Genomic DNA, 22,107 nt, shown 5'->3' with positions numbered 1-22,107 from the left:
TGTTTGTTTGTTTTTTGAGATGGAGTCTCGCTCTGTCGCCCAGGCTGGAGTGCAGTGGCGCGATCTCGGCTCACTGCAAGCTCCGCCTCCCAGGTTCATGCCATTCTCCTGCCTTAGCCTCCTGAGTAGCTATGACTACAGACGCCAGCCCCTATGCCCAGCTAATTTTTTTTTTTTTTTTTTGTATTTTTAGTATAGATAGGGTTTCACCGTGTTAGCCAGGATGGTCTCAATCTCCTGACCTCGTGATCCGCCCGTCTCAGCCTCCCAAAGTGCTGGGATTACAGGCGTGAGCCACTACGCCCAGACTAATTTTTGTATTTTTTTAGTAGAGGTGGGGTTTCACCATGTTGGCAAGGCTGGTCTTGAACTCCTGACCTCGCAATCCACCTGCCTCGGCCTCCCAAAGTGCTGGGATTACAGGCATGAGCCACTGCACCTGGGCTGGCATTGCATATTGTCTGTCATATTGAAATACTAACTTAGGTCCATAAGATGTTTGTGTAAGGATGTTCATTGCATTATTGTATGAAATAGCAAAGAAAATTGGAAACCTAAAACTTAACAGCAGGAGAAAAGAGTTTTTAAAAGTAGGATATGCCCTTTAAAAAGAATGAAGTAGATCTATATATATATATACACACACACATACACACACTCATTTAGAAAGAATATTGTTGAGTAACAAAGTTACATAGGCAATACATACATTATCCTGTTTTGGTTTAAAAATAAATTAAAACTATGTATGTATAAATACATACACATAGTTACTCATATATATGTGTGTGTTAGAAGGGACTCTTCCTCCCTGAGAGTTGACAGAAGATACCTGTGTACCAAAGTAGGTGTAGGAACCCTCACCCACATCTCCATGAGCATAGTAAATGACCTCATGAACCTCATCCCTTGGCCAGCCAGAGCAAGGCTATAAGAAAGATCTGAGAGAGGCCAGGCATGGTCGCTCACACTTGTAATCCCAGTACTTTGGGAGGACGAGGCAGGCAGATCATTTAAGGTCAGGAGTTCAAGACCAGCTTGGCCAACATGGTGAAACCCTGTCTCTACTAAAAATTTAAAAATTAGCCAGGCATGATGGTGTGCACCTGTAGTCCCAGCTACTTGGGAGGCTGAGGTGGGAGAATCACTTGAACCCGGGAGGCAAAGGTTGCAGTGAGCTGAGATCACACCACTGCACTCCAGCCTGGGCAACAGAGTGAGGATCTGTCTCAAAAAAAAAAAAAAAAAAAAAAAGAGAGAGAGATCTGAGAGGGACTTCTGTGAGGAGACTGGGTAAAGAGCAGAAAACCATGTTGTGAGTTCCTAACCCCCTTTTGAGGGAAGAGATAGAAGGATGCATATTAAGGGTTGAGCCAAGGTGGAATGGTTAGAAGTTTCCCCACCCAGTTTCCCATGACAGTTCCTGCAGAATTAGTGATGATACTGCCATCAAGTGTCCCAATTAAGACAACAATTATCTGGTTACCCAGGTTCAAGGGGACCACTCTGGCAGCTGTAATGTCTGTTCTCTATGGTTGGAAGGTGAAGACTGGTGTGGACCTCATGTCTAAGAAAGCTGAAGCTGACCCTCTCAGAAAGTCCAAGACCAGGAAGAGATGACTTAAATGGCCTTTGTGGGTTAGCCAGGATAAGCTGCTGAATTGGGATGAGTCTGTACTGCCCAGCTTTGTTGGGGCAAGGTATCATCAGTGTTTCCTGTGGGTCAGCCAGCGTGGTCTTGGATCTTGTCAAGTAGGGTACATGCCCAAAGTAGAGATCTATCTATCTACGTTATGGAAATGACAAGGGGTGAGGGGAAGGTGTCTAGCAAGAGCCTCCCAAAAGTGGTAAAACTTCTCCAAAATGAAGCCATTTTAACCATCTGCCAAGCTGAGAATGTGAAGCCACTCAGCCATACAAAAACAAGCCATTCTCTTAATCTCTTCTCCCTCCACACAGTCCCTAATCCTAACTCTTGTTAGAAACTAAACTACAGTGAGTGGGCTGAGTGCGGTGGCTCATGCTTGTAATCCCAGCACTTGGGGAGGCCAAGGCAGGCAGATTACCTGAGCTTGGAATTCGAGACCAGCCTGACCAACATGGCAAAACCCTGTCTCTACTAAAAATACGAAAGATTAGCCAGGTGTGGTGGTGCATGCCTGTGGTCCCAGCTACTTGGGAGGCTGAGGCACGAGAATCGTTTGAACCCAGAAGGCAGAGGTTGCAGGGAGCCTAGAGCACACCACTGCACTCCAGCCTGGCCACAGAGCAAGACTGTCTCCAAAGAAAATTTAAATTTAAATTTTAAAAAACTACAGTGAGAGAGTGAGGGCAGGGGTGAGCAGGGAAGTAGTAAAGCAGGGAAAGAAGCAAGAGAGTAAAGGCAAAGACACTCATGGGGAGATGGTAGAGTAGGGGAGCAACTCAAGTAGGGAGAAAGATAGAACATAACCCTTTCTATAACCCATCCAGGGGAAAGGAAAGGAATTACTTTCGGGGTTTTGACTATTACCCAGGACTGATCATTTTAATTATTGTGTAGATACTGTGTTTGTGACAATGTAACAGTAGGAACATCTGTTACCTAAGAATTAAGGGGAGGCTGGCAGCAGTGGCTCACACCTGTAATCCCAGCACTTTGGGAAGCCCAGGCAGGAGGACTGCTTAAGGCCAAGAGTTCCAGACCAGCCTGGGAAACATAGTGAGACCCCCGTCTCTTAAAAAAAAAAAAAAAAAAAAAAAAAAAAAAAAAAAATCAAAATATTAGTCAGGCATGGTGGCACACACCTGTAGTCCTAGCTACTTGGGAAGCTGAGGTGGGAGTATTGCTTGAGCCCAGGACGTGGCTGCAGGGAGCTATGATCATGCCACTACACTCCAGCCTAGGTGACAGAGTGAGATACTTTATCAAAAAATAAGAATTAAGAGGCCGGGTGCAGTGGCTCATGCCTATAATCCCAGCACTTTGGGAGGCTGAGGCAGTCAGATCACCTGAGGTCAAGAGGTCGAGATCGGCCTGGCCAACATGGTGAAACCCTGTGTCTACTAAAAATACAAAAATTAGCTGGGCGTGGTGGCGCACGCCTGTAATCCCAGCTCCTCCGGAGGTTGAGGCAGGAGAATTGCTTGAACCCGGGAGGTGGAAGTTGCCGTGATCCAAGATCGCGCCCCTGCACTCCAGCCTGGGTGATAGAGTGAGACTCCATCTCAAAAAAAAAAAAAAAAAGGAGGGGAAAGCCATGGGACCTGTTCAAGTCTTCATCTAGAAGCAGAAGAAGAATACCTCCACTAAGTAAAGTTTAAAGAAGTTGTGGTAGACTAAAATGAAATTTAAAAATCATAATCCATAGGTCATGCTTGTCCAAAATATGGTTTTCATATATACCTGTGTGAACATAGGGAAAATCTGACAAGACAGGCTCCAAACTATTAACAAGGATTTCCTTTAATGGATGGGATTCTTTCTTTACACTTTACACATTCTCACATTATTTGAATATGTGTCTATCAGCAAGTATTAGTTTTATCATTTTAAACAAAAGATAAAAATGGGAAGAAATACTGTTTAAATGAACAAGTAGCTGGCATTACAATCAAGTCATCTGCATATGAGATTTATAAAGGCCTGGCCTCAGATCAGCCTTCTGTAATTAATCATTCCTCTGTCTCCCACCACTGATCAGAGACTTTTCCCTGATACACCTTATTCTTGTGTCCATCTGCTTTCAAGCGCGGATACTCCTGGATGATCCCTTCTTTCTATGATTACTGCACATGTTTAAAAATTCCCTCTGCTCCTTGCTTCTTGTGACTTCTCATAGTCTTTCCCTTTGTGACGTGGCCACATTGGAAAACTTTCAATGCCACGTATGCCTTGTACACATTACTGTCAGTTTTATTTGGTAATTTGCTGTGCAATAATTTCTTCTTCCAATCATAGATAACATGAGAATATCGGAAAGTATTTGTATATTCTGAATTTCTTTTAGATGGAGAAAACAGACCCGAAATCAAAAAGTCAACCACAAGCCAGAATATTTCTGATGAAAATCAAACCCATGAGATGATAATGGAGAGACTCTCTGGAGACTGCTTCTGGTACTCCATCCTAGGAGGACTCTGGGATTTTGATTACCATCCAGAGTTTAACCAAGAAAACCACAAGAGATATTTAGGACAAGTAACTTTGACCCACAGAAAGATCACACAGGAGAGAAGCCTTGAGTGTAATAAATTTGCAGAAAACTGTAATCTGAACTCAAACCTTATGCATCAGAGAATTCCTTCTATTAAAATACCCCTGAATTCTGACACACAGGGAAACAGCATCAAACATAATTCAGACTTGGTTTACTATCAGGGAAATTATGTAAGAGAGACTCCCTACGAATACAGTGAGTGTGGAAAAATCTTCAATCAACATATTCTTCTTACTGATCATATTCATACCGCAGAGAAACCCAGTGAGTGTGGGAAGGCCTTCAGCCACAACTCATCTTTTACCCAGCCTCAGATGGTGCTTACAGGAGAGAAACCCTATAAGTGTGATGAATGTGGAAAAAGATTCAGCCAGAGGATACATCTCATTCAACATCAGAGAATTCACACAGGAGAAAAGCCTTTTATATGCAATGGATGTGGGAAAGCCTTCCGTCAGCATTCATCCTTTACTCAGCATCTGAGGATTCATACTGGAGAAAAGCCCTATAAATGTAATCAATGTGGTAAAGCTTTTAGCCGCATCACATCCCTTACTGAACATCATAGACTTCATACTGGAGAGAAACCTTATGAATGTGGTTTCTGTGGCAAAGCCTTCAGTCAGAGGACACATCTGAATCAACATGAAAGAACTCATACAGGAGAGAAACCCTATAAATGTAATGAATGCGGGAAAGCCTTTAGCCAGAGCGCGCACCTTAATCAACACAGGAAAATCCATACTAGGGAGAAATTATGTGAATATAAATGTGAGCAAACAGTTTGCCACAGTCCTTCACTTAGCAGCACATAACTTGTGGTGGGGGAAATAGATAAATATATAAATGTAGGAGATTTTTTGGTCAGACCTTTTTATCCCATTCAATATCAAATTATTCATAGTGGAGAGAAAGCTTATACATAAACTTTCTTTCTTTCTTTCTTTCTTTCTTTCTTTTTTTTTTCTGTCACCCAGGCTGAAGTGCAGTGGTGCGATCTCGGCTCACTGCAGCCTCCACCTCCTGGGTTCAAGCAATTCTCCTGCCTCAGCCTCCTGAGTAGCTGGGACTACAGGTACGCACCACCACACCTAGCTAATTTTTTGTATTTTTAGTGGAGACGGGGTTTCACCGTGTTGGCCAGGCTGGTCTCAAACTCCTAACCTCAGGTGATCTACCCACCTCAGCCTCCCAAAGTGCTGGAATTACAGGCATGAGCCACTGCACCCGGTCATAAACTTTCAATGCATAGAAACCAAATTAATTTAAACCTTAAACTAGCAGCATATTACATTCCCAGGAGGGGTTATAAAAAGGAAAAATAATTTATTTTACAAATGAGATTATATTTGGAGTCATGTTCCAAATCTGATATAAAACTTTTTTAAAAATCAGAATTCCTTATCCAGGCATGGTGGTGCACAACTGCAATCCCAGCTACTCTGGAGACTGAGGCATGAGAATGACTTGAACATGGGAGGTGAAGGTTGCAGTGAGCTGAGATCATGCCACTGCACTCCAGCCTGGGCAACAGAGTAAGACTCTGTCTCAAAAAAAAAAAAAAAGAAAGAAAGAAATCCTATAGGCAACAACTTGTAATTACTCACCTGTAAGTTTTATGGTATAAATCTTTTTTTTTTTTTTGAGACGGAATCTTGCTCTGTCACCCAGGCTGGAGTGCAATGGCCCAATCTTGGCTCACTGCAACCTCTGCCTCCCGGCTTCCAGCGATTCTCCTTCTTCAGCCTTACAGGTGCGTGCCACCATGCCCAGCTGACATTTTTTTCCTAAATTTTAGTAGAGACAGGGTTTCATCATATTGACTAGGCTGGTCTCGAACTCCTGACCTTGTGATCCACCTGCCTCGGCCTCCCAAAGTGCTGGGATTACAGGCGTGAGCCACCGCACCTGGCAGTTTATGGTATAAAACTTTTAAATCTGAAATTTTGATTAATTAAAGACAGTGCTGGCTGGGGGCGGTGGGTCACGCCTATAATCCCAGCACTTTGGGCGGCCGAGGTGGGGCGATCACCTAAGGTCAGGAGTTTGAGACCAGCCTGGCCAACATGGTAAAAACCGCATCTCTACTAAAAATACAAAAATTAGCTGGGTGTGGTGGTGCACACTTGCACCACCTCCCAGCAGCTTGGGAGGCTGGCAGGAGAATTGCTTGAACCTGGTAGGCGGAGGTTGCAGTGAGCCAAGATCGTGCCAGTGTACTCCAGCCTGGGCGACAGAGTGAGACTCTGTCTCAAAAAAAAAAGAAAAGTAAAATTTAAAAATAAAGGCAATGCTGTAGTGCAACCAGTCACATTAACTTGAAATAAACATAAAAGAGCGGTATTTCACAAACATCAGTTATTTGTATGCTCTCTTTACAGTTTTTACCATATCTACCATTTACCTAATATTCTTTATAAAGGGATGCAAAATTTTTAGCCTTCTCTTAGGAAATACTATTTAGCATATAAAACTAATAAGTTATATGCTAGTTTTATATGCTAATTAAATTTATTCTACTCTTCATCAAAATAGATACATAACCTTGAAATTAAAAATATTCATTGATGTACCACCCAAAATCTTGTGTGCCATTGTTTGAGAAACAGTGTGATAGTTTGTGGCAATATCCTGTGATGATTCTTTTTGCAATCTTGACATTATTTTCATCAAATGAATCCTAGGAACACTTTGAGAAGAGCCTTGAGGGAGACTTGAGGGTGCTATTGATGAACTTTGAAATACTGATTCAGAGAAGTCTGCTTTTCTATTTTGTTTTAGCTTTAAATTTCTCTGTGGCAAGTCTAGATTTTTTCAGTTAAAATTATTTCTGCTGTATTTGTAGGATAAAAGTTTTGGGTTTTTATAAAATAATGACCAGAGGCTAAGAATCCCATGCCACCCTGTATCACTGTGGAAGATGCAGAAGTGAGGAACTGTATCTGTGGGTGAGCCCTGGTGCCATGTTGAGGGTGGGAATCAGGGGAGAGCTGCAGTGGTTTATATAAACACCTAAAGAAGTAGTCTAATTGGCTTAATCATTTATTTTATTTATTGAAATATATATCTGGGCCAGGCGCAATGGCTCACGTCTATAATCCCAGCACTTTGGGAGGCCAAGGCAGGTGGATCACTTGAGGTTAGGTGTTCAAGACCAGCCTGGCCAACATGGTAAAACCGAGTCTCTACTAACAATACAAAAATTAGCTGGGCGTGATGGTGTGCACCTGTAACCCCAGCTACTTGGGAGGCTGAGGCAGGAGAATTGCTTGAACCTGGGAGGCGGAGGTTGCAGTGAGCCGAGATCGTGCCACTGCATTCCAGCCTGGGCAATAGAGCGAGACTCCATCTCAAAAAAAAAAAAAGAAAGAAAAAGAAAAAAAAGAAATACGTATCTGTAACACTTTTTTCCAAAAATAATTCCTATTAATTTGTTTGCATTGCTATAAAGGAATACCTGAAACTGGGTAGTTTATAAAGAAAAGAAGCTTTTTTTGGCTTATAGTTCTGCAGGCTGTCCAGGAAGTATGGTGCTGGTGTCCGCTTCTGTTGACGGCCTCAGAACGCTTCCAATTATGGCGGAAGGTCAGTGGGAGCCAGCATATTACATGACAAGAGAGGGGTCAAGAGAGATGGGGGAGGTTGCAAGCTCTGAAACACTCAGCTCTCACGTGAACTACCAGAGTGAGAACTCATTCAATAACACAGGGAGGACACCAAGCCATTCATGGGGGATCCACCCCCGTGGCCCAAACACCTCCCACCAGGCCCCACCTCCAATATTAGGGATCACATTTCAACCTGAGATTGGAAGGGACAAATATCCAAAGTATAATATATCAGAATTTAAGGTGATTTTGTTCAGTCTCCCAAGTATCTGGGATTACAGGTGCGCGTCACCACGTCCGGCTAATTTTTGTATTTATAGTAGAGACAGGGTTTCACTGTATTGGTCAGGCTGGTCTCGAACATTTAATCTCAGGTGCTCCATCCACCTCAGCCTCCCAGAGAGTTGAGATTACAGGCGTGAGCCACTGCACCCAGCCCCACATTTGATATTTTAAAGCATTCAAAATGTAAACAGTCATAAACCATGAATGACTGCAAGTATAGGGACACTTTAGTTTCTTGGTTTTCAGGTTTCCTCTGTCTTCTCAGGCATGGTTGAAAAAACCATAAGGTTAAGGCAGGAGTGCAGTCTGCTTGCTTTCTCACCTTTCTTCTAACTTGAGCCTGGCTCAAGACTTCCCTGATTTCTTCTCCCCAAGAAAGAACTAGATTTTATAGGCCCTGAATCAAAGCTGAAATGATTTAAAGACTTTAAAAAACAAAAACACTAAAACCCCCAAAAAACCTCATTTCATTGTAGAAATTAAACTTTTCAAAAGCATTTTTGTCCCATGCAACAGTAGGTATGAAATAGTTAATGAAACCTTGAGTTGTTGTAGTCAGGGAGGCTTTCTAATAGTATTTTGTCCAAACATCTGTGCAGTGGCAATGCATTTTCAGGGCAACTCAATTCTGGAAGCATCCTCACCCCAAAAAAGCCACATTTAACATTCATTTGCCATAATGAGGCAGGATATAAGGCACTCAGATTTCAGGAAGGGAGAGAGTGAGCAAAGGTGAAGTATCAGCAGAGGTATGTAATTTTTTTTTTTTTTTTTTTTTTTTTTTTGAGACTGAGTCTGGCACTGTCGCCTGAGCTGGAATGCAATGGCACTATCTTGGTTTGCTGCAATCTCCGCCTCCTGGGTTCAAGCCATTCCCCTGCCTCAACCTCCTGAGTAGCTGGGATTACAGGCGCCTGCCACCACACCCGGCTAATTTTTTGTGGTTTTAGTAATGACAGGATTTCACTATGTTGGCCAGGCTGGTCTCAAACTCCTGACCTCATGATCTGCCTGCCTTCGGCCTCCCAAAGTGCTGGGATTACAGGCGTGAGCCACCGTGCCCAGCCACGTATGTTCTTTTTAAAAGTAATCATGCATGTCATCCCAGCACTTTGGGAGGCTGAGGCAGGCAGATCACGAGGTCAGGAGATCGAGACCATCTTGGCTAATTCGGTGAAACCCTGTCTCTACTAAAAATACAAAAAATTGGCCAGGCGCGGTGGCTCAAGCCTGTAATCCCAGCACTTTGGGAGGCCGAGACGGGCGGATCACGAGGTCAGGAGATCGAGACCATCCTGGCTAACACGGTGAAACCCCGTCTCTACTAAAAAATACAAAAAACTAGCTGGGCGAGGTGGCGGGCGCCTGTAGTCCCAGCTACACGGGAGGCTGAGGCAGGAGAATGGCGTAAACCTGGGAGGCGGAGCTTGCAGTGAGCTGAGATCCGGCCACTGCACTCCAGCGCGGGCGACAGAGCAAGACTCTGTCTCAAAAAAAAAAAAAATACAAAAAATTAGCCGGGCGTGGTGGCGGGTGCCTGTAGTCCCAGCTACTCGGGAGGCTGAGGCAGGATAATGGCATGAACCCGAGAGGCGGAGCTTGCAGTGAGCCGAAATCCCGCCACTGCACTCCAGCCTGGGCGACAGAGCAAGACTCCGTCTCAAAAATAAAAATAAAAAATAAAGTAATAGTTAAGGCCGGGTATGGTGGCTCATGCCTGTAATCCCAGCACTTTGAGAGGCCGAGGCGGGCAGATCACGAGGTCAGGAGATGGAGACCATCCTGGCTAACATGGTGAAACCCCCTTTCTACTAAAAACACAAAAAATTAGCCAGGTGTGGTGGCGGGCACCTGTAGTCCCAGCTACTTGGGAGGCTGAGGCAGGAGAATGGCCTGAACCTGGGAGGCGGAGCTTGCAGTGAACCGAGATTACCCCACTGCACTCCAGCCTGGGCAACAGAGTGAGTCTCAAAAAAAAAAAAAAAAAAAAAAGGTTAATTACTCTTGGTAAAATCTTTGATCAAAGCTTAATTTTGTGGCTGGGCGCAGTGACTCATGCCTGTAATCCCAGCACTTTGGGAGGCCGAGGTGGGCAGATCATGAGGTGAGGAGTTCCAGACCAGCCTTGCCAGTATGGTGAAACTGTCTCTACTAAAAATACAAAAATTAGCCAGACGTGGTGGCACGCACCTGTAGTCCCAGCTACTGGTGAGGCTGAGGCAGAAGAATCACCTGAACCTGGGAGGCAGAGGTTGCACTGAGCCAAGATCATGCCACTGCACTCCAGCTTGGATGACAGAGTGAGACTGTCTCAAAAAAAAAAAAAGGTTTACTTTTGCAACCAGGAAAAAAAAAATTTTTTTTGCAAAGAGTTCTAAAGGCTCCAGTACAAGGCAGTGTATCTGTATCACAGCACAGGTGAAAAACAAGAACAAGATGGAATTCTCAGAAGAGGATGAGCAGAACTTGGACATCCCAGAAAAAAAGGTGTCTGGACTGAACCTGACCACAGTTGGCCAAGGACTTTCACCAATTCTTCATACATAGGAATTGTTCATTAGAATCCTATTATATATTCCTTAGGGTCATAAATGATTTGGTTTATGTTAATTATACAGTAAACTTGGTGTGGATTCATTCTCATGTTGTCCTTTGTTCTCTTCAAAATGTTCCAAGTTAAGGAGTGAAGCCTAAATATGAATACTGGTACTCCCAGTATACGGGAACCAGAGGTGTACACATTCCAGTACTTGTTTGTTATGACTTGTTTCTATCTAGGAGAGTAATATATTACCATTTCACATGTATTAGTTTCTTTGGTCCATCCAACCAAGTGTTGTTGTCCTTTTTCTATGAGAAGAAATACTTAAGCTACACATAGTAGTAGATGACTTATTATTCAGGGTTTCTCTGACTGAAATGTCACTATAACATCAGTCATTTTACTCCTAATCCAGTAGATACAAACAGTGCCTGGAACAGTCTTTTATAACACTCTGAAAACATTTGGTAAATATATAAACTTTAATAAAAAAAAAAGATTGCTGCTCAACACCAAAATCTGTGTGACTATTTCTCATAACCTCAGAGTATTAGTAAAGAATTGTCCTGTTGATTGGTTCTTTTATGTCCAAAGAGCTTGTTAGCATGGAGAAAAATAGTGATATGATTTGGCTTTGTGTCCCCACCCAAATCTCATCTCAAATTGTAATCCCCATGTGTCAAGGGAGAAACCTAATGGGAGGTGATTGAATCATGGGGGCATTTTCCCCCATGCTGTTCTTGTGATAGTGAGTGAGTTCTCATGAGATCTGATGGTTTTATAAGGGACTCTTCCCGCTTCGCTCACTCACACTCTGTCTTGCCTGCTGCCATGTAAGACATGCCTGCTTCCCCTTTTGCCATGATTGTAAGTTTCCCAAGGCCTCCCCAGCCATGTGTAACTGTGAGTCAATTAAACCTCTTTCCTTTATAAATTACCCAATCTTGAGTATTTTTTTATAGCAGTGTGAAAACAGACTAATACAAATACTCATTAGAATTTGTATTTTGATTAATGTTTGATGTATTTTTTTTTTAGACAAGAGTCTCACTCTATCGCCCAGGCTGGAGTGCAGTGGCGCAATCTCAGCTCACTGCAGGCTCCAACTGCCCTCCCGGGTTCACGGTATTCTCGTGCCTCAGCCTCCCAAGTAGCTGTGACTACAGGCGCCCACCACCACGTCCAGCTAATTTTTTGTATTTTTAGTAGAGACGGGGGTGTTAGCCAGGATGGTCTCAATCTCCTGACCTCGTGATCCACCTGTCTTAGCGTCCCAAAGTGCTGGGATTACAGGCATGAGCCACCGCACCTGGCCTTTTTTGTTCTTTTTTTTTTTTAGAGACAGAGTCTCATGCCCAGGCTGGTCTTGAACTCCTAGGCTCAAGTGATCCTCCTGCCTCAGCCTCCCAAAGTGCTGGGATTACACGCATGAGGTATGACACCTAACCCCGTGTCTTTATTTAAGAAACCAATTGACATTCTTTAAACAGTCAGCATTCCTCTACTTATTTGGACATTTGCAACTAATAAATAAAAAATTAAGAATTTATAAAATTAGATATGCCCACTCTTAAACATTAACTTCAGATTTAAACAGATCTTAATGTTTCATTATATCCAAACCTAAACTGTCAGATTCTATTAAATGCTTTAAACACTTTAAGAAACAGAAAAGATATAACCAGAATGTCACAATCATTATACCAAAACCAGTTATAAAAATGTTAACTGTGTAGATTTCATTTTTTTTTCTTATCTTTATTTGAACACTTTACAAGGGTTCCAATTTTCCACATATTTCTAGGTTTATGTTCTTCTTTTTTTTTTTTTTTTTTTTTTGACAGAGTCTTGCTCTGTTGCCCAGGCTGGAGTGCAATGGTGTGATCTCGGCTCACTGCAATCTCCACCTCCTGGGTTCAAGCAATTCTGCCTCAGCCTCCCAAGGAGCTGGGATTACAGGTGCCCACCACCACGCCCAGCTAATTTTGTGTATTTTTAGTAGAGATGAGGTCTCACCATGTTGGCCAGGCTGGTCTCGAACTCCTGACCTCAGGTGATCCACCTGCCTCGGCCTCCCAAAGTGCTGGGATTATAGGCATGAGCCACTGCATCCGACCTTTTTTTTGTTTGTTTGTTTGTTTTTGAGACAGTCTTGCTCTGTTGCCCAGGCTGGAGTGCAGTGGCGTGATCTCGACTCACTGCAACCTCTGCCTCCTAGGTTCAAGCAATTCTCCTGCCTCAGCCTCCCTAGTAGCTGGGATTACAGGCATGCATCACCAAGCCCGACTAATTTTTTTTTTTTTTTTTTTTTTTTTACTAGAGATGGAGTTTCACCATATTGGCCAGGCTGCTCTCCAACTCCCGACCTTGTGATCCGCCTGCCAATCTTACCAGACCCAAAATAATTATACTCTCTCAAACTAAATTGTAGCATATGCATTAGCAATGCCTCATCCTTGGTCACCTCGTCATAAGACCTTGCATGGATGAAATAACTCTTCTTTGGTCTCCTTTTGTAACAAAATGTCACTTGTAATGTGTGGGACATTTTAAGACCTTTTGTATAAACTTTAAATTTTTGAGACTTGAACTTTCCCAAAAGCATCTAGCCATTGTCCGGTCATTTTTATGACAGGACATAATGATCTTTTTAGCTAGCATTATTCCAAAGCCTTTATGTTCCTTATTTGTATAATTAAAAGGCCATCCAGCTCCTTCTTCGTGAAGAATGCAGTTTTTGTAGTCAGCTTTTCATTGTAAAACATTTGGCTGCTTAATCATTTTGAAACACACTGTTGAATCCTGCTTCTCCTTGGTTATTATTGTATGTAATCATTAGAGCTGATTATCTGTTAGATCATCTTTCTACTTTATTGAAGTAACTATTTTAACCGTTAGAACATCTTTCTACTTTGTTGAAGTAACTTTTTCCAAGATTACTGGACTTGCCTAGCACCCCTGTGTTTATTTCCTGATTAAACAGGAACAAATCTATATACACATACATATATGTGTGTGTGTACATATGCTCGTACCTAGTAAGAAAAAATAGTTATTTTTTAGGCCAATAATGAATGAGGCTGGGTGCGGTGGCTCACACCTGTAATCCCAGCACTCAGGGCAATCACCTGAGGCCAGGAGTTCAAGACCAGCCTGGCCAACAAGTTGAAACCCCGTCTCTACTAAAAATACAAAAATTAGTCGGGTATGGGAGCACACGCCTGTAATCCCAGCTACTCAGGAGGCTGAGGCAGGAGAATGGCTTGAACCCGGGAGGCAGAGGTTGCAGTGAGCTGAGAGTGTACCATTGCACTCCAGCCTGGGCAACAGAGCAAAAACTCCATCTTAATAATAGGCCAGATGCGGTGGCTTACGCCTGTAATCCCAACACTTTGGGAGGCTGAGGCAGGCAGATCACCTGAGGTCGGGAGTTCCAGACCAGCCTGACCAACATGGAGAAACCTCATCTCTACTAAAAGTACGAAATTAGCCAGGCAAGGTGGCCCATGCCTGTAATCCCAGCTACTCGGGAGGCTGAGGCAGGAGAATCCCTTCAACCCGGGAGGCGGGGGTTGCAGTGAACCGAGATCACGCCATTGCACTCCAGCCTGGGCAACAAGAGCAAAACTCCGTCTCAAAAAATAAATAAATAATAATAATAATAATAGGCCAGGTACAGTGGCTCTCACCTGTAATCCCAACACTTTGGGAGACCGAGGCAGGCAGATCACCTGAGGTCAGGAGTTCGATATCAGCCTGGTCAACGTGGTAAAACTCCATCTCTACTAAAATTACAAAAATTAGCCGGATGTGGTGGCAGGCGCCTGTAACTCCAGCCACTCAGGAGGCTGAGACAGGACAATTGCTTGAACCCATAAGGTGGAGGTTGAGGTGAGCTGGGATCGCACCACTGCAGTCCAGACTGGGTGACAGCCTGAGACTCAAAAAACAAAACACACAATAATAATAATAATATCTGCCAATGAGTACCAAAATGTTTCCAGGTAGATCTCAACCTCCCAGTATGCTAATAAAGATGGATATTTCTTAGGTCCGTGTGTGGTACTTTTATCTTCAGGATCAGATAATTAGGTGAACACCTACATTACATAATTCTAACATTTCAGCTAGGGAGAAATGTGAAAACAAAACTTTTTTTTTTTTTTTTTTTTGAGACGAGTCTCGCTCTGTGGCCCAAGCTAGAGTGCAGTGGCACAATCTCGGCTCACTGCAAGCTCCGCCTCCTGGATTCACGCCATTCTCCTGCCTCAGCCTCCCGAGTAGCTGGGACTACAGGCGCCTGCCACCACGCCCAGTTAATTTTTTTGTATTTTTAGTAGAGACAGGGTTTCACCGTGTTAGCCAGGATGCTCTCAATCTCCTGACCTTGTGATCCATCCACCTCGGCCTCCCAAAATGTTGGGATTACAGGCGTGAGCCACTGCACCTGGCCCAACATTTTTTTATTGTTTGAGACAGAGTCTCACTGTCTCACCCAGGCTGGAGTGCAGTGGCATGAGCATGGTGCTCACTGCAGCCTCAACCTTCTGGGCTCAAGCGATCCTCCTACCTCAGCCTCCTGAGTAGCTGAAACTACAGGCATGTGCCACCACCAACCCTGGATAATTTTTTTTTCTTTTTTGTGGTTAAAATGGAGTCTCACTCTGTCGCCCAGACTGGAGGGCAGTGGTGCGATCTCGGCTCACTACAACCTCTGCCTCCTGGTTCAAGAGATTCTCCTGCCTCAGTCTCCCGAGTAGCTGGGACTACAGGCGCACACCACCATGCCCGGCTAATTTTTGCATTTTTTTTTAGTAGAGACAGGGTCTCGCCATGTTGGCCAGGCTGGTCTCGAACTCCTGTCCTCAGGTGATCCACCCACCTCAGCCTCCCAAAGTGCTGGGATCACAGGCCTGAGCCACTGCGCCCGGCCTAATTTTTATATTTTTGTATATATACCATGTTGTATATATACATGTTTTGTATATATACCATGTTGCCCAGGTTGGTATGGAACTCCTGGGCTCAAGCAATCCACTCACCTCAGCCTCCAAAGTAAAGCTAAACATTTTAATACAAAAGGGAACAAAATTTTTCATTCAAAGACATCATCCATAGAAAATAAAATAAACAGCTGGGCACAGTGGCTCCTGCCTGTAATCCCAGCACTCCGGGAGTCCGAAGTGGGGTGGACTGCTTGAGGCCAGGAGTTCGAGACCAGCCTGGCCAACATGGTAAAATCCCATTTCTACTAAAAATGCAAAAATTAGCTGGGCATGGTGACCCACACCTGTAATCCCAGCTACTCAAAAAATAATAATAATAATATAAAATTTTAAAAAAGATTTCCAGAATGAAATAATTACAGAATACAATAAAGAAGAGAGGAGAGACAATAAATTAAAGGACGGAAAGGAGAAAGGAGGCAGGAAAGGAAGGTAAGATAGAAATTTATCTGCACTGGCTGGGCAGGGTGGCTCACACCTGTAATCCCAGCACTTTGCAAGGCCAAGACAGGCAGATCACTTGAAATCGAGAGTTCAGACCATCCTGGAGAACACAGCAAGACCCCATCTACAAAAAATGCAAATACTGGCCAGACATGTTGGCGCGCCTGTGGTCCCAGATACTCAGGAGGCTGAGGTAGAAGGATCGCTTGAGTCCAGGAGGTCAAGTTGCAGTAAGCCACGATCACATCGCCATTGCACTCCAGCCTGAGCAACCGGGCAAGACACTATCTTAACAACAACAACGAAAAAAAAAAAAAAAATGAGGCCAGGTGTGCTGGCTCAGCCTGTAATCCCAGCACTTTGCGGGGCGAGTCGGGGCGGATCACCTGAGCTCAGGAGTTCGAGACCAGCCTGGCCAACATGGCGGAACCCCGTCCCTACTAAAAATACAAAAATTAGCTGCGCGTGGTGGCGCGTGCCTGTAATCCGTAATCCCAGCTACTTGGGAGGCTGAGGCAGGCGAATCGCTTGAACCCGGGAGGCGGAGGTTGCAGTGAGCAGAGATGGCCCCACTGCACACCCGCCTGGGCGACAGAGTGAGACTCCGTCCCAAAAATAAAAAAAAGAAAGAGAAAAAGAAAAGAAAACAAAAGAAAAAGAAAACAAAAGAATGAAAAAGAAAAGTCCGAAACCTCCTGCTCCACTGTCCGCTGGATGGGCGCGTTAGAACAGCAGACGTCCCTATCGCAGCACAGCTACCGCCCCGGGTCCCTTTAAGGGAGAGTTCCGGAGGGGCGGGTCCTGCCTTTAACTCCGTCCGCGGCTGAGGAGACGCACGGCCTATGAGAGGGGCGGTGTGGGGCGGAGCGAATGCGTACGGCGTGACGCCATCCCGCTGCGACCGGCGCTATCCGGGGCAGGTGGCTGCATAGTAGTGGCTGAGGTGAGCTCGGGCTCCGGGGTGTTGCTGCTGGGGGAGGAATTGCTGGGGACCCGAGGCACCCTCGCGTGAGAGCCCTGAGAGGGAATGGCGTCGTCTGACCTCCGGGTTGTCCGGGGCGAAGGGACGAGTCACCCCAACCTTTCCGAAGCCCGGTGGAATGGACTCATTATGAACTGATCCCAAAAGCAGCCCAAGTCATCCGTCGCTGGGGCGGGGAGAGGGACACCGCGGCGGCTCCTCCGAGTGCTACCTGGGCAGTGAGCCTGTCGGGAGAGGAGGCCCAGCGGAGTGGAGAGAGATAAGGGACCAGTAACGGCCAGCGTTTATCCGTGGTATTGAGCGTTCTGTGGGTCAAATTTTCAAAGCACTCCTGCGAAATAGGCCTTCCCATTTTGCAAAAGGGGAACGTGAGGCTTCGCGAAGTTACCGCTTTGTAAGCGCTATAAAGACGAGAGGTTGGGTAGTGGGGAACGTGTAAGCATCTCTAAAATGGTGATTCAAGCTGGGTGCGGTGGCTCACGCTTCTTAATCCCAGCACTTTGGGAGGCTGAGGCGGGCGGATCTCCTGAGGTCAGGAGTTCGAGACCAGTCTGGCCAACATGGCGAAACCCGGTCTTTACTAAAAATACAAAAATTAGCAGGGCGTGGTGGCGCAGGCCTGTAGTCCCGGCTACTCGGGAGGCTGAGGGAGGAGAATCCCTTGAACCCGGAAGACGGAGGTTGCAGTGAGCCGAGATCGGGCTACTTTACTCCATCCTGGGCGAAAGAACGAAACTCCTTATCTCAGTAAAAATAAATAATAAAATGGTGATTCAAGAACGCTAAGAAAAAAGCTGTTTCTGGGTGGAGGGGGGAACAAAAAAAAGAAAAAGAAAAAAACTGTTTCTGGACTAACTTGGACAGTTCTTGTGACAAAATTCATTTGGCATCATAACCACCAGAATATGAGACTTTGGAATTTGCTTTTCAGGTGATCAAAGCCACAGTAATGTCTGTAGTTCGTTCATCCGTCCATGCCAAATGGATTGTGGGGAAGGTAATTGGAACAAAAATGCAGAAGACTGCTAAAGTGAGAGTGACCAGGCTTGTTCTGGATCCCTATTTATTAAAGGTGAGAAACATTCTTGTTTTCGGGTGGCTTTGGTAAATCACCAACATGTCCTTGGTCCTGAGCAAAAAAACATTTCTCTCTCACTAAAGATGTCTTGTCTCTCATCTGCTTTGAGCTAGGCATTCTGCTGGTCTGTGGGTATAACATGGTTCACACATTTCAAGAAAACAGAGTTAATGTCAGTCCACTCTAACTGTTGTAGTCATTCTGTATGCAAAGTACTGGCCGGATGAGGTGACTCACCCTGTAATCCCAGCACTTTGGGAGGCTGAGGCAGGTGGATCACCTGAGATCACGAGTTCGAGACCAGCCTGGCCAACATGGTGAAACCCCATCTCTACTAAAAATACAAAAATTAGCTGGGCATGGTGGAGCACACCTGTAATCCCAGCTACTCTGGAGGCTTAGGCAGGAGAATCGCTTGAACCCAGGAGGCCAAGGTTGCAGTGAGCCATGATTGTACCATTGCACTCCATCCTGGGCAAGAGCGAAACTCCGCCTTAAAAAAAAAAAAAAACAGTACTGTGGGAGCAGAGAACAGAGCATCTCATTCTCCTATGAGTGCTGTAGGAAAGCAACCTTGATTAAGGGACATTTTAGCTGAATCTCAAAAAGGATTTTATCCAGCTGGGCAGTGGCTCACACTTGTAATCCCAGCACTTTGGGAGGCTAAGGCAGGCAGATCACCTGAGGTGAGGAGTTCAAGACCAGCCTGGCAGCCTGTCCAACATGGCAAAACCCTGTCTCTACTAAAAATATAAAAAATAGCCTGACATGGTGCCAGGTGCCTGTAATCCCAGCTACTCAGGGGGCGAGGCAGGAGAATCACTTGAACTTGGGAGGCAGAGGTTGCAGTGTGCTGAGATCACGCTATTGTACTCCAGCCTGGGTGACAAGAGTGAAACTCCATCTCAAAAAAAAAAAAAAAGATTTCATCCAAAGGACTTAGTGGGGGAAAGTCATTTCGGCTATGATGAGTGGTTTGTGGAAATTCATTTAGCCATGATAGGGCATGACATTCTACGGGAACATAGTGGTTTGGCAACATTGAGCCTAGAGCTTGGCATTTAGTAGGCATTCTTAAGTGAATGACAAGGACAGTTGGGCTAGAATATGAAGGGTCTTTTGTGTTTTAGATTTCATCCTTATTTTTTTCTTGAGACGGGGTCTTGCTCTGTCACCCAGGCTGGAGTTCAGTGGTGCCATCTCAGCTCACTGCAACTTCCTGGTTCAACTAATTCTTATGCATCAGCTTCCTGAGTAGCTAGATTTCATCCTTTAAGCCAGCAGTCCTCAACCTTTTTGGCACCAGGGACCAGTTTCATGGAAGACAGTTTTTCCACAGAGGCAGGGTTGGGGGAGGATGAAACTGTTCCACCTCAGATCATCAGGAGTTAGTTAGATTCTCATAAGGAGCGCACAACCTAGACCCCTCCCATGCACAGTTGACAATAGGGTTTGTGCTCCTATGGGAATGTAATGCTGCTGCTGATCTAACAGGAGGCGGCGCGCAGGTGGTAATACTCATAGTGGCTCAACGCCGCTCACCTCCTGCTGTGCAGCCCTGTTCCTCACAGGCCACTGAATGGTATCAGTCTGCTGTCCTGGGGGTTGGGGATCCCTGCTTGAACCCAAAGAAAGACAGGCTTGGAAACACGGGTAGGGATGAAGACTGGAGGAAAGGGAATGGGCAGAGAGGCTGCTGCAAAAGTCTAGGATGGAAATAAGGACCTGAACTAAAGTTGATGTAGTGGGGATGGAGTGGAAAAAATATTTCAGGAAGAAAGGACAGAGTCATTGATTTGTTTGCTGTGCCGGGGGCGAATAGGTGCCAAGGATGGTTTCACATCCAAAGTTCGGCACACAGGTGGGTAGAAATGCTGTTCATTATCAAGGATTAGAAACACAGGAGTAAGCTGAAGAATGACTGCATGATCCTTGACCTTTGGGAGACCTTAGTTTGAATACTGACTCTTGTTTACCAGCTACACACATTGTTTAACCTTCCTGAACTTGTTTTCCTCGTATGTAAAATGGGAATACCTGCTGCAGCAGGGTTGTTATAAAGAATAGGTGATTCTAGGCCAGGCGCAGTGGCTCACGCCTGTAATCCCAGCACTTCGGGAGGCCGAGGCAGGTGGATCACCTGAGGTCAGGAGTTAGGGACCAGCCTGGCCAACATGGTGAAACCCCATCTCTACTAAAAAAAAAAATACAAAAAATTAGCTGGGCATGGTGGCAGGCACCTGTAATTCTAGCTACGTGGGAGGCTGAGGCAGGAGAATCTCATGAACCTGGGAGGCGGAGGTTGCAGTGAGCCGAGATCGTGCCATTGCACTCCAGCCTGGGCAACAGGAGCAAAACTCTGTCAATGAATCAGTCAATCAATATAATAGGTGATTCTAGTTACCATTTGTAGTTTATTTGCAGTACTTTGAGCTAAGCATAGAGCTAAGTGCTTGATGTATATTATAACGTTGAATTGTCTTGATAACTTTAGAGGTGCAGGTATTAGAGCCTCATTTTATCGTGGAAAACACTGAGCTTGGAGTGGTGAAGTGACTCACAGTTAGTGGTGAGGGTAGCATGCTTATAGGCTAGAGGGAAGGCTCCAGTGGGAAGGAAGAATATAAACAATATAGGAAGAGATGGTAACTGATAGAGCAAGGGTACTGAAGGGGAATGACCTGGAGTGCTTAGTGAGAAGATCAACTCTGGAAATGTCATCCTGTTTTCCAAAAATTAAGCAGCTAATTTTGTGGGGTTTGTTTTTGACACAGGATAACTGTCACCCAGGCTGGAGTACAGTGGCATGATTCTAGCTCACTGCATCCTCAAACTCCTGGGCTCAAGCAGTCCTCCTGTCAGCCTCCTAGGAGGCCAGTGCTAGAGGCATGTCACCATGCCTGGCAGTTTTTTTTTTGTTTTTTTTTTTTAGTAGAGAAGGGGTGTCACTGTATCACTCAGGCTCTTAATTTTTGTACTAGAAGACTCCTTAAGTATCTTACCTTTTCCTAAGTCCTAGCTTGTTTTCCATGCATTACTTTTTCATATTACATATTGCATTACCAGGTCACAGATGGGAACTACTGATTTGTTTCTCTCCCTCTCTCAACAGTATTTTAATAAGCGGAAAACCTACTTTGCTCACGATGCCCTTCAGCAGTGCACAGTTGGGGATATTGTGCTTCTCAGAGCTTTACCTGTTCCACGAGCAAAGCATGTGAAACATGAACTGGCCGAGATCGTTTTCAAAGTTGGAAAAGTCATAGATCCAGTGACAGGAAAGCCCTGTGCAGGAACTACCTACCTGGAGAGTCCGTTGAGTTCGGAAACCACCGAGCTAAGCAAAAATCTGGAAGGACTCAATATCTCTTCAGCACAGTGAAGGGGGAGTGGAAGAAGGAGCTAAAGGGGAAAATTGACATGTTTATGTTATGGAAAAAGAAATTTTTCTAAGTTTCATCACAAACTGTGTCTAATTTCTCTGTGGTGTTCGTGAAATAGCTAAAAGCAAATGAAGTAAAGGGCATATTATGGTTTTTCATAAAAGTTTATGGTTATGTTTCAAATTTTCATTTCAGTGAACATACTTCCACGTTACACTAAGTGTGCCTAGCAGTCTGTTGCATTTTGTGAGCTCACTGTTTCAGAAAGTTTTGTTTTTGTTTTTTGAGACAGGGTCTCGCTTTGTTGCCCAGTCTGGAGTACAGTGGTATGATCTTGGCTCACTGCAGCCTCGACCTCTCTGGCTCCAGCATCTTTCTACCCCAGCCTTCTGAGTAGCTGGGAACACAGGAGCATGCCATTACACCTGGCTGATTTTTTGTAAATTTTGTAGAGACAAGGTCTCCCTGTGTTGCCCAGGCTGGTCTCGGAGCCCTGGGAGCAATCTGCCCATCTTGGCCTACAAAAGTGCTGGGATTACAGGCCTGAGCCGGTGTGCCCAGCCAGTTTCCTTATTTTCAT

At 44.8% G+C, this 22,107-nt stretch overlaps 2 protein-coding genes across 7 annotated transcripts in view; both read left to right on the top strand.

Annotated features, from left to right (window-relative positions):
• ZNF713 (zinc finger protein 713) overlaps window positions 1-11,152 on the top strand; it is a 60,216-nt gene extending 49,064 nt beyond the window's left edge. For all 5 annotated transcript variants that reach the window (XM_038004285.2, XM_007981266.3, XM_007981264.3 and 2 more), the window contains one exon: window positions 3,990-11,152. In XM_038004285.2, coding sequence (XP_037860213.2) covers window positions 3,990-5,014 — 1,025 coding nt within the window. In that variant the 3' untranslated portion in view covers window positions 5,015-11,152. The remainder of the gene's footprint in view (window positions 1-3,989) is intronic.
• A 5,817-nt stretch (window positions 11,153-16,969) lies between these two features.
• On the top strand, window positions 16,970-21,690 carry MRPS17 (mitochondrial ribosomal protein S17). Of its 2 annotated transcripts, none has more exons than XM_007981262.3 (3): window positions 16,970-17,027; window positions 17,998-18,138; window positions 21,257-21,690. In XM_007981262.3, exons 2-3 carry the CDS (start codon window positions 18,016-18,018, stop codon window positions 21,524-21,526), a joined length of 393 nt encoding a protein of 130 aa, XP_007979453.1. In that variant the 5' UTR covers window positions 16,970-17,027; window positions 17,998-18,015; the 3' UTR covers window positions 21,527-21,690. The 2 variants fall into 2 exon arrangements, with proteins under 2 accessions (XP_007979453.1, XP_007979454.1); XM_007981263.3 differs by having other exon boundaries at window positions 17,015-17,359.
• The last annotated feature ends 417 nt before the right edge of the window (window positions 21,691-22,107 follow it).

The sequence above is a fragment of the Chlorocebus sabaeus genome, chromosome 21, assembly GCF_047675955.1.
Source record: "Chlorocebus sabaeus isolate Y175 chromosome 21, mChlSab1.0.hap1, whole genome shotgun sequence".
Taxonomy (NCBI): Eukaryota; Metazoa; Chordata; class Mammalia; order Primates; family Cercopithecidae; genus Chlorocebus; species Chlorocebus sabaeus.
Note: the sequence above shows the minus strand (reverse complement) of the source record. Positions and strands in the feature narration are given on the sequence as shown.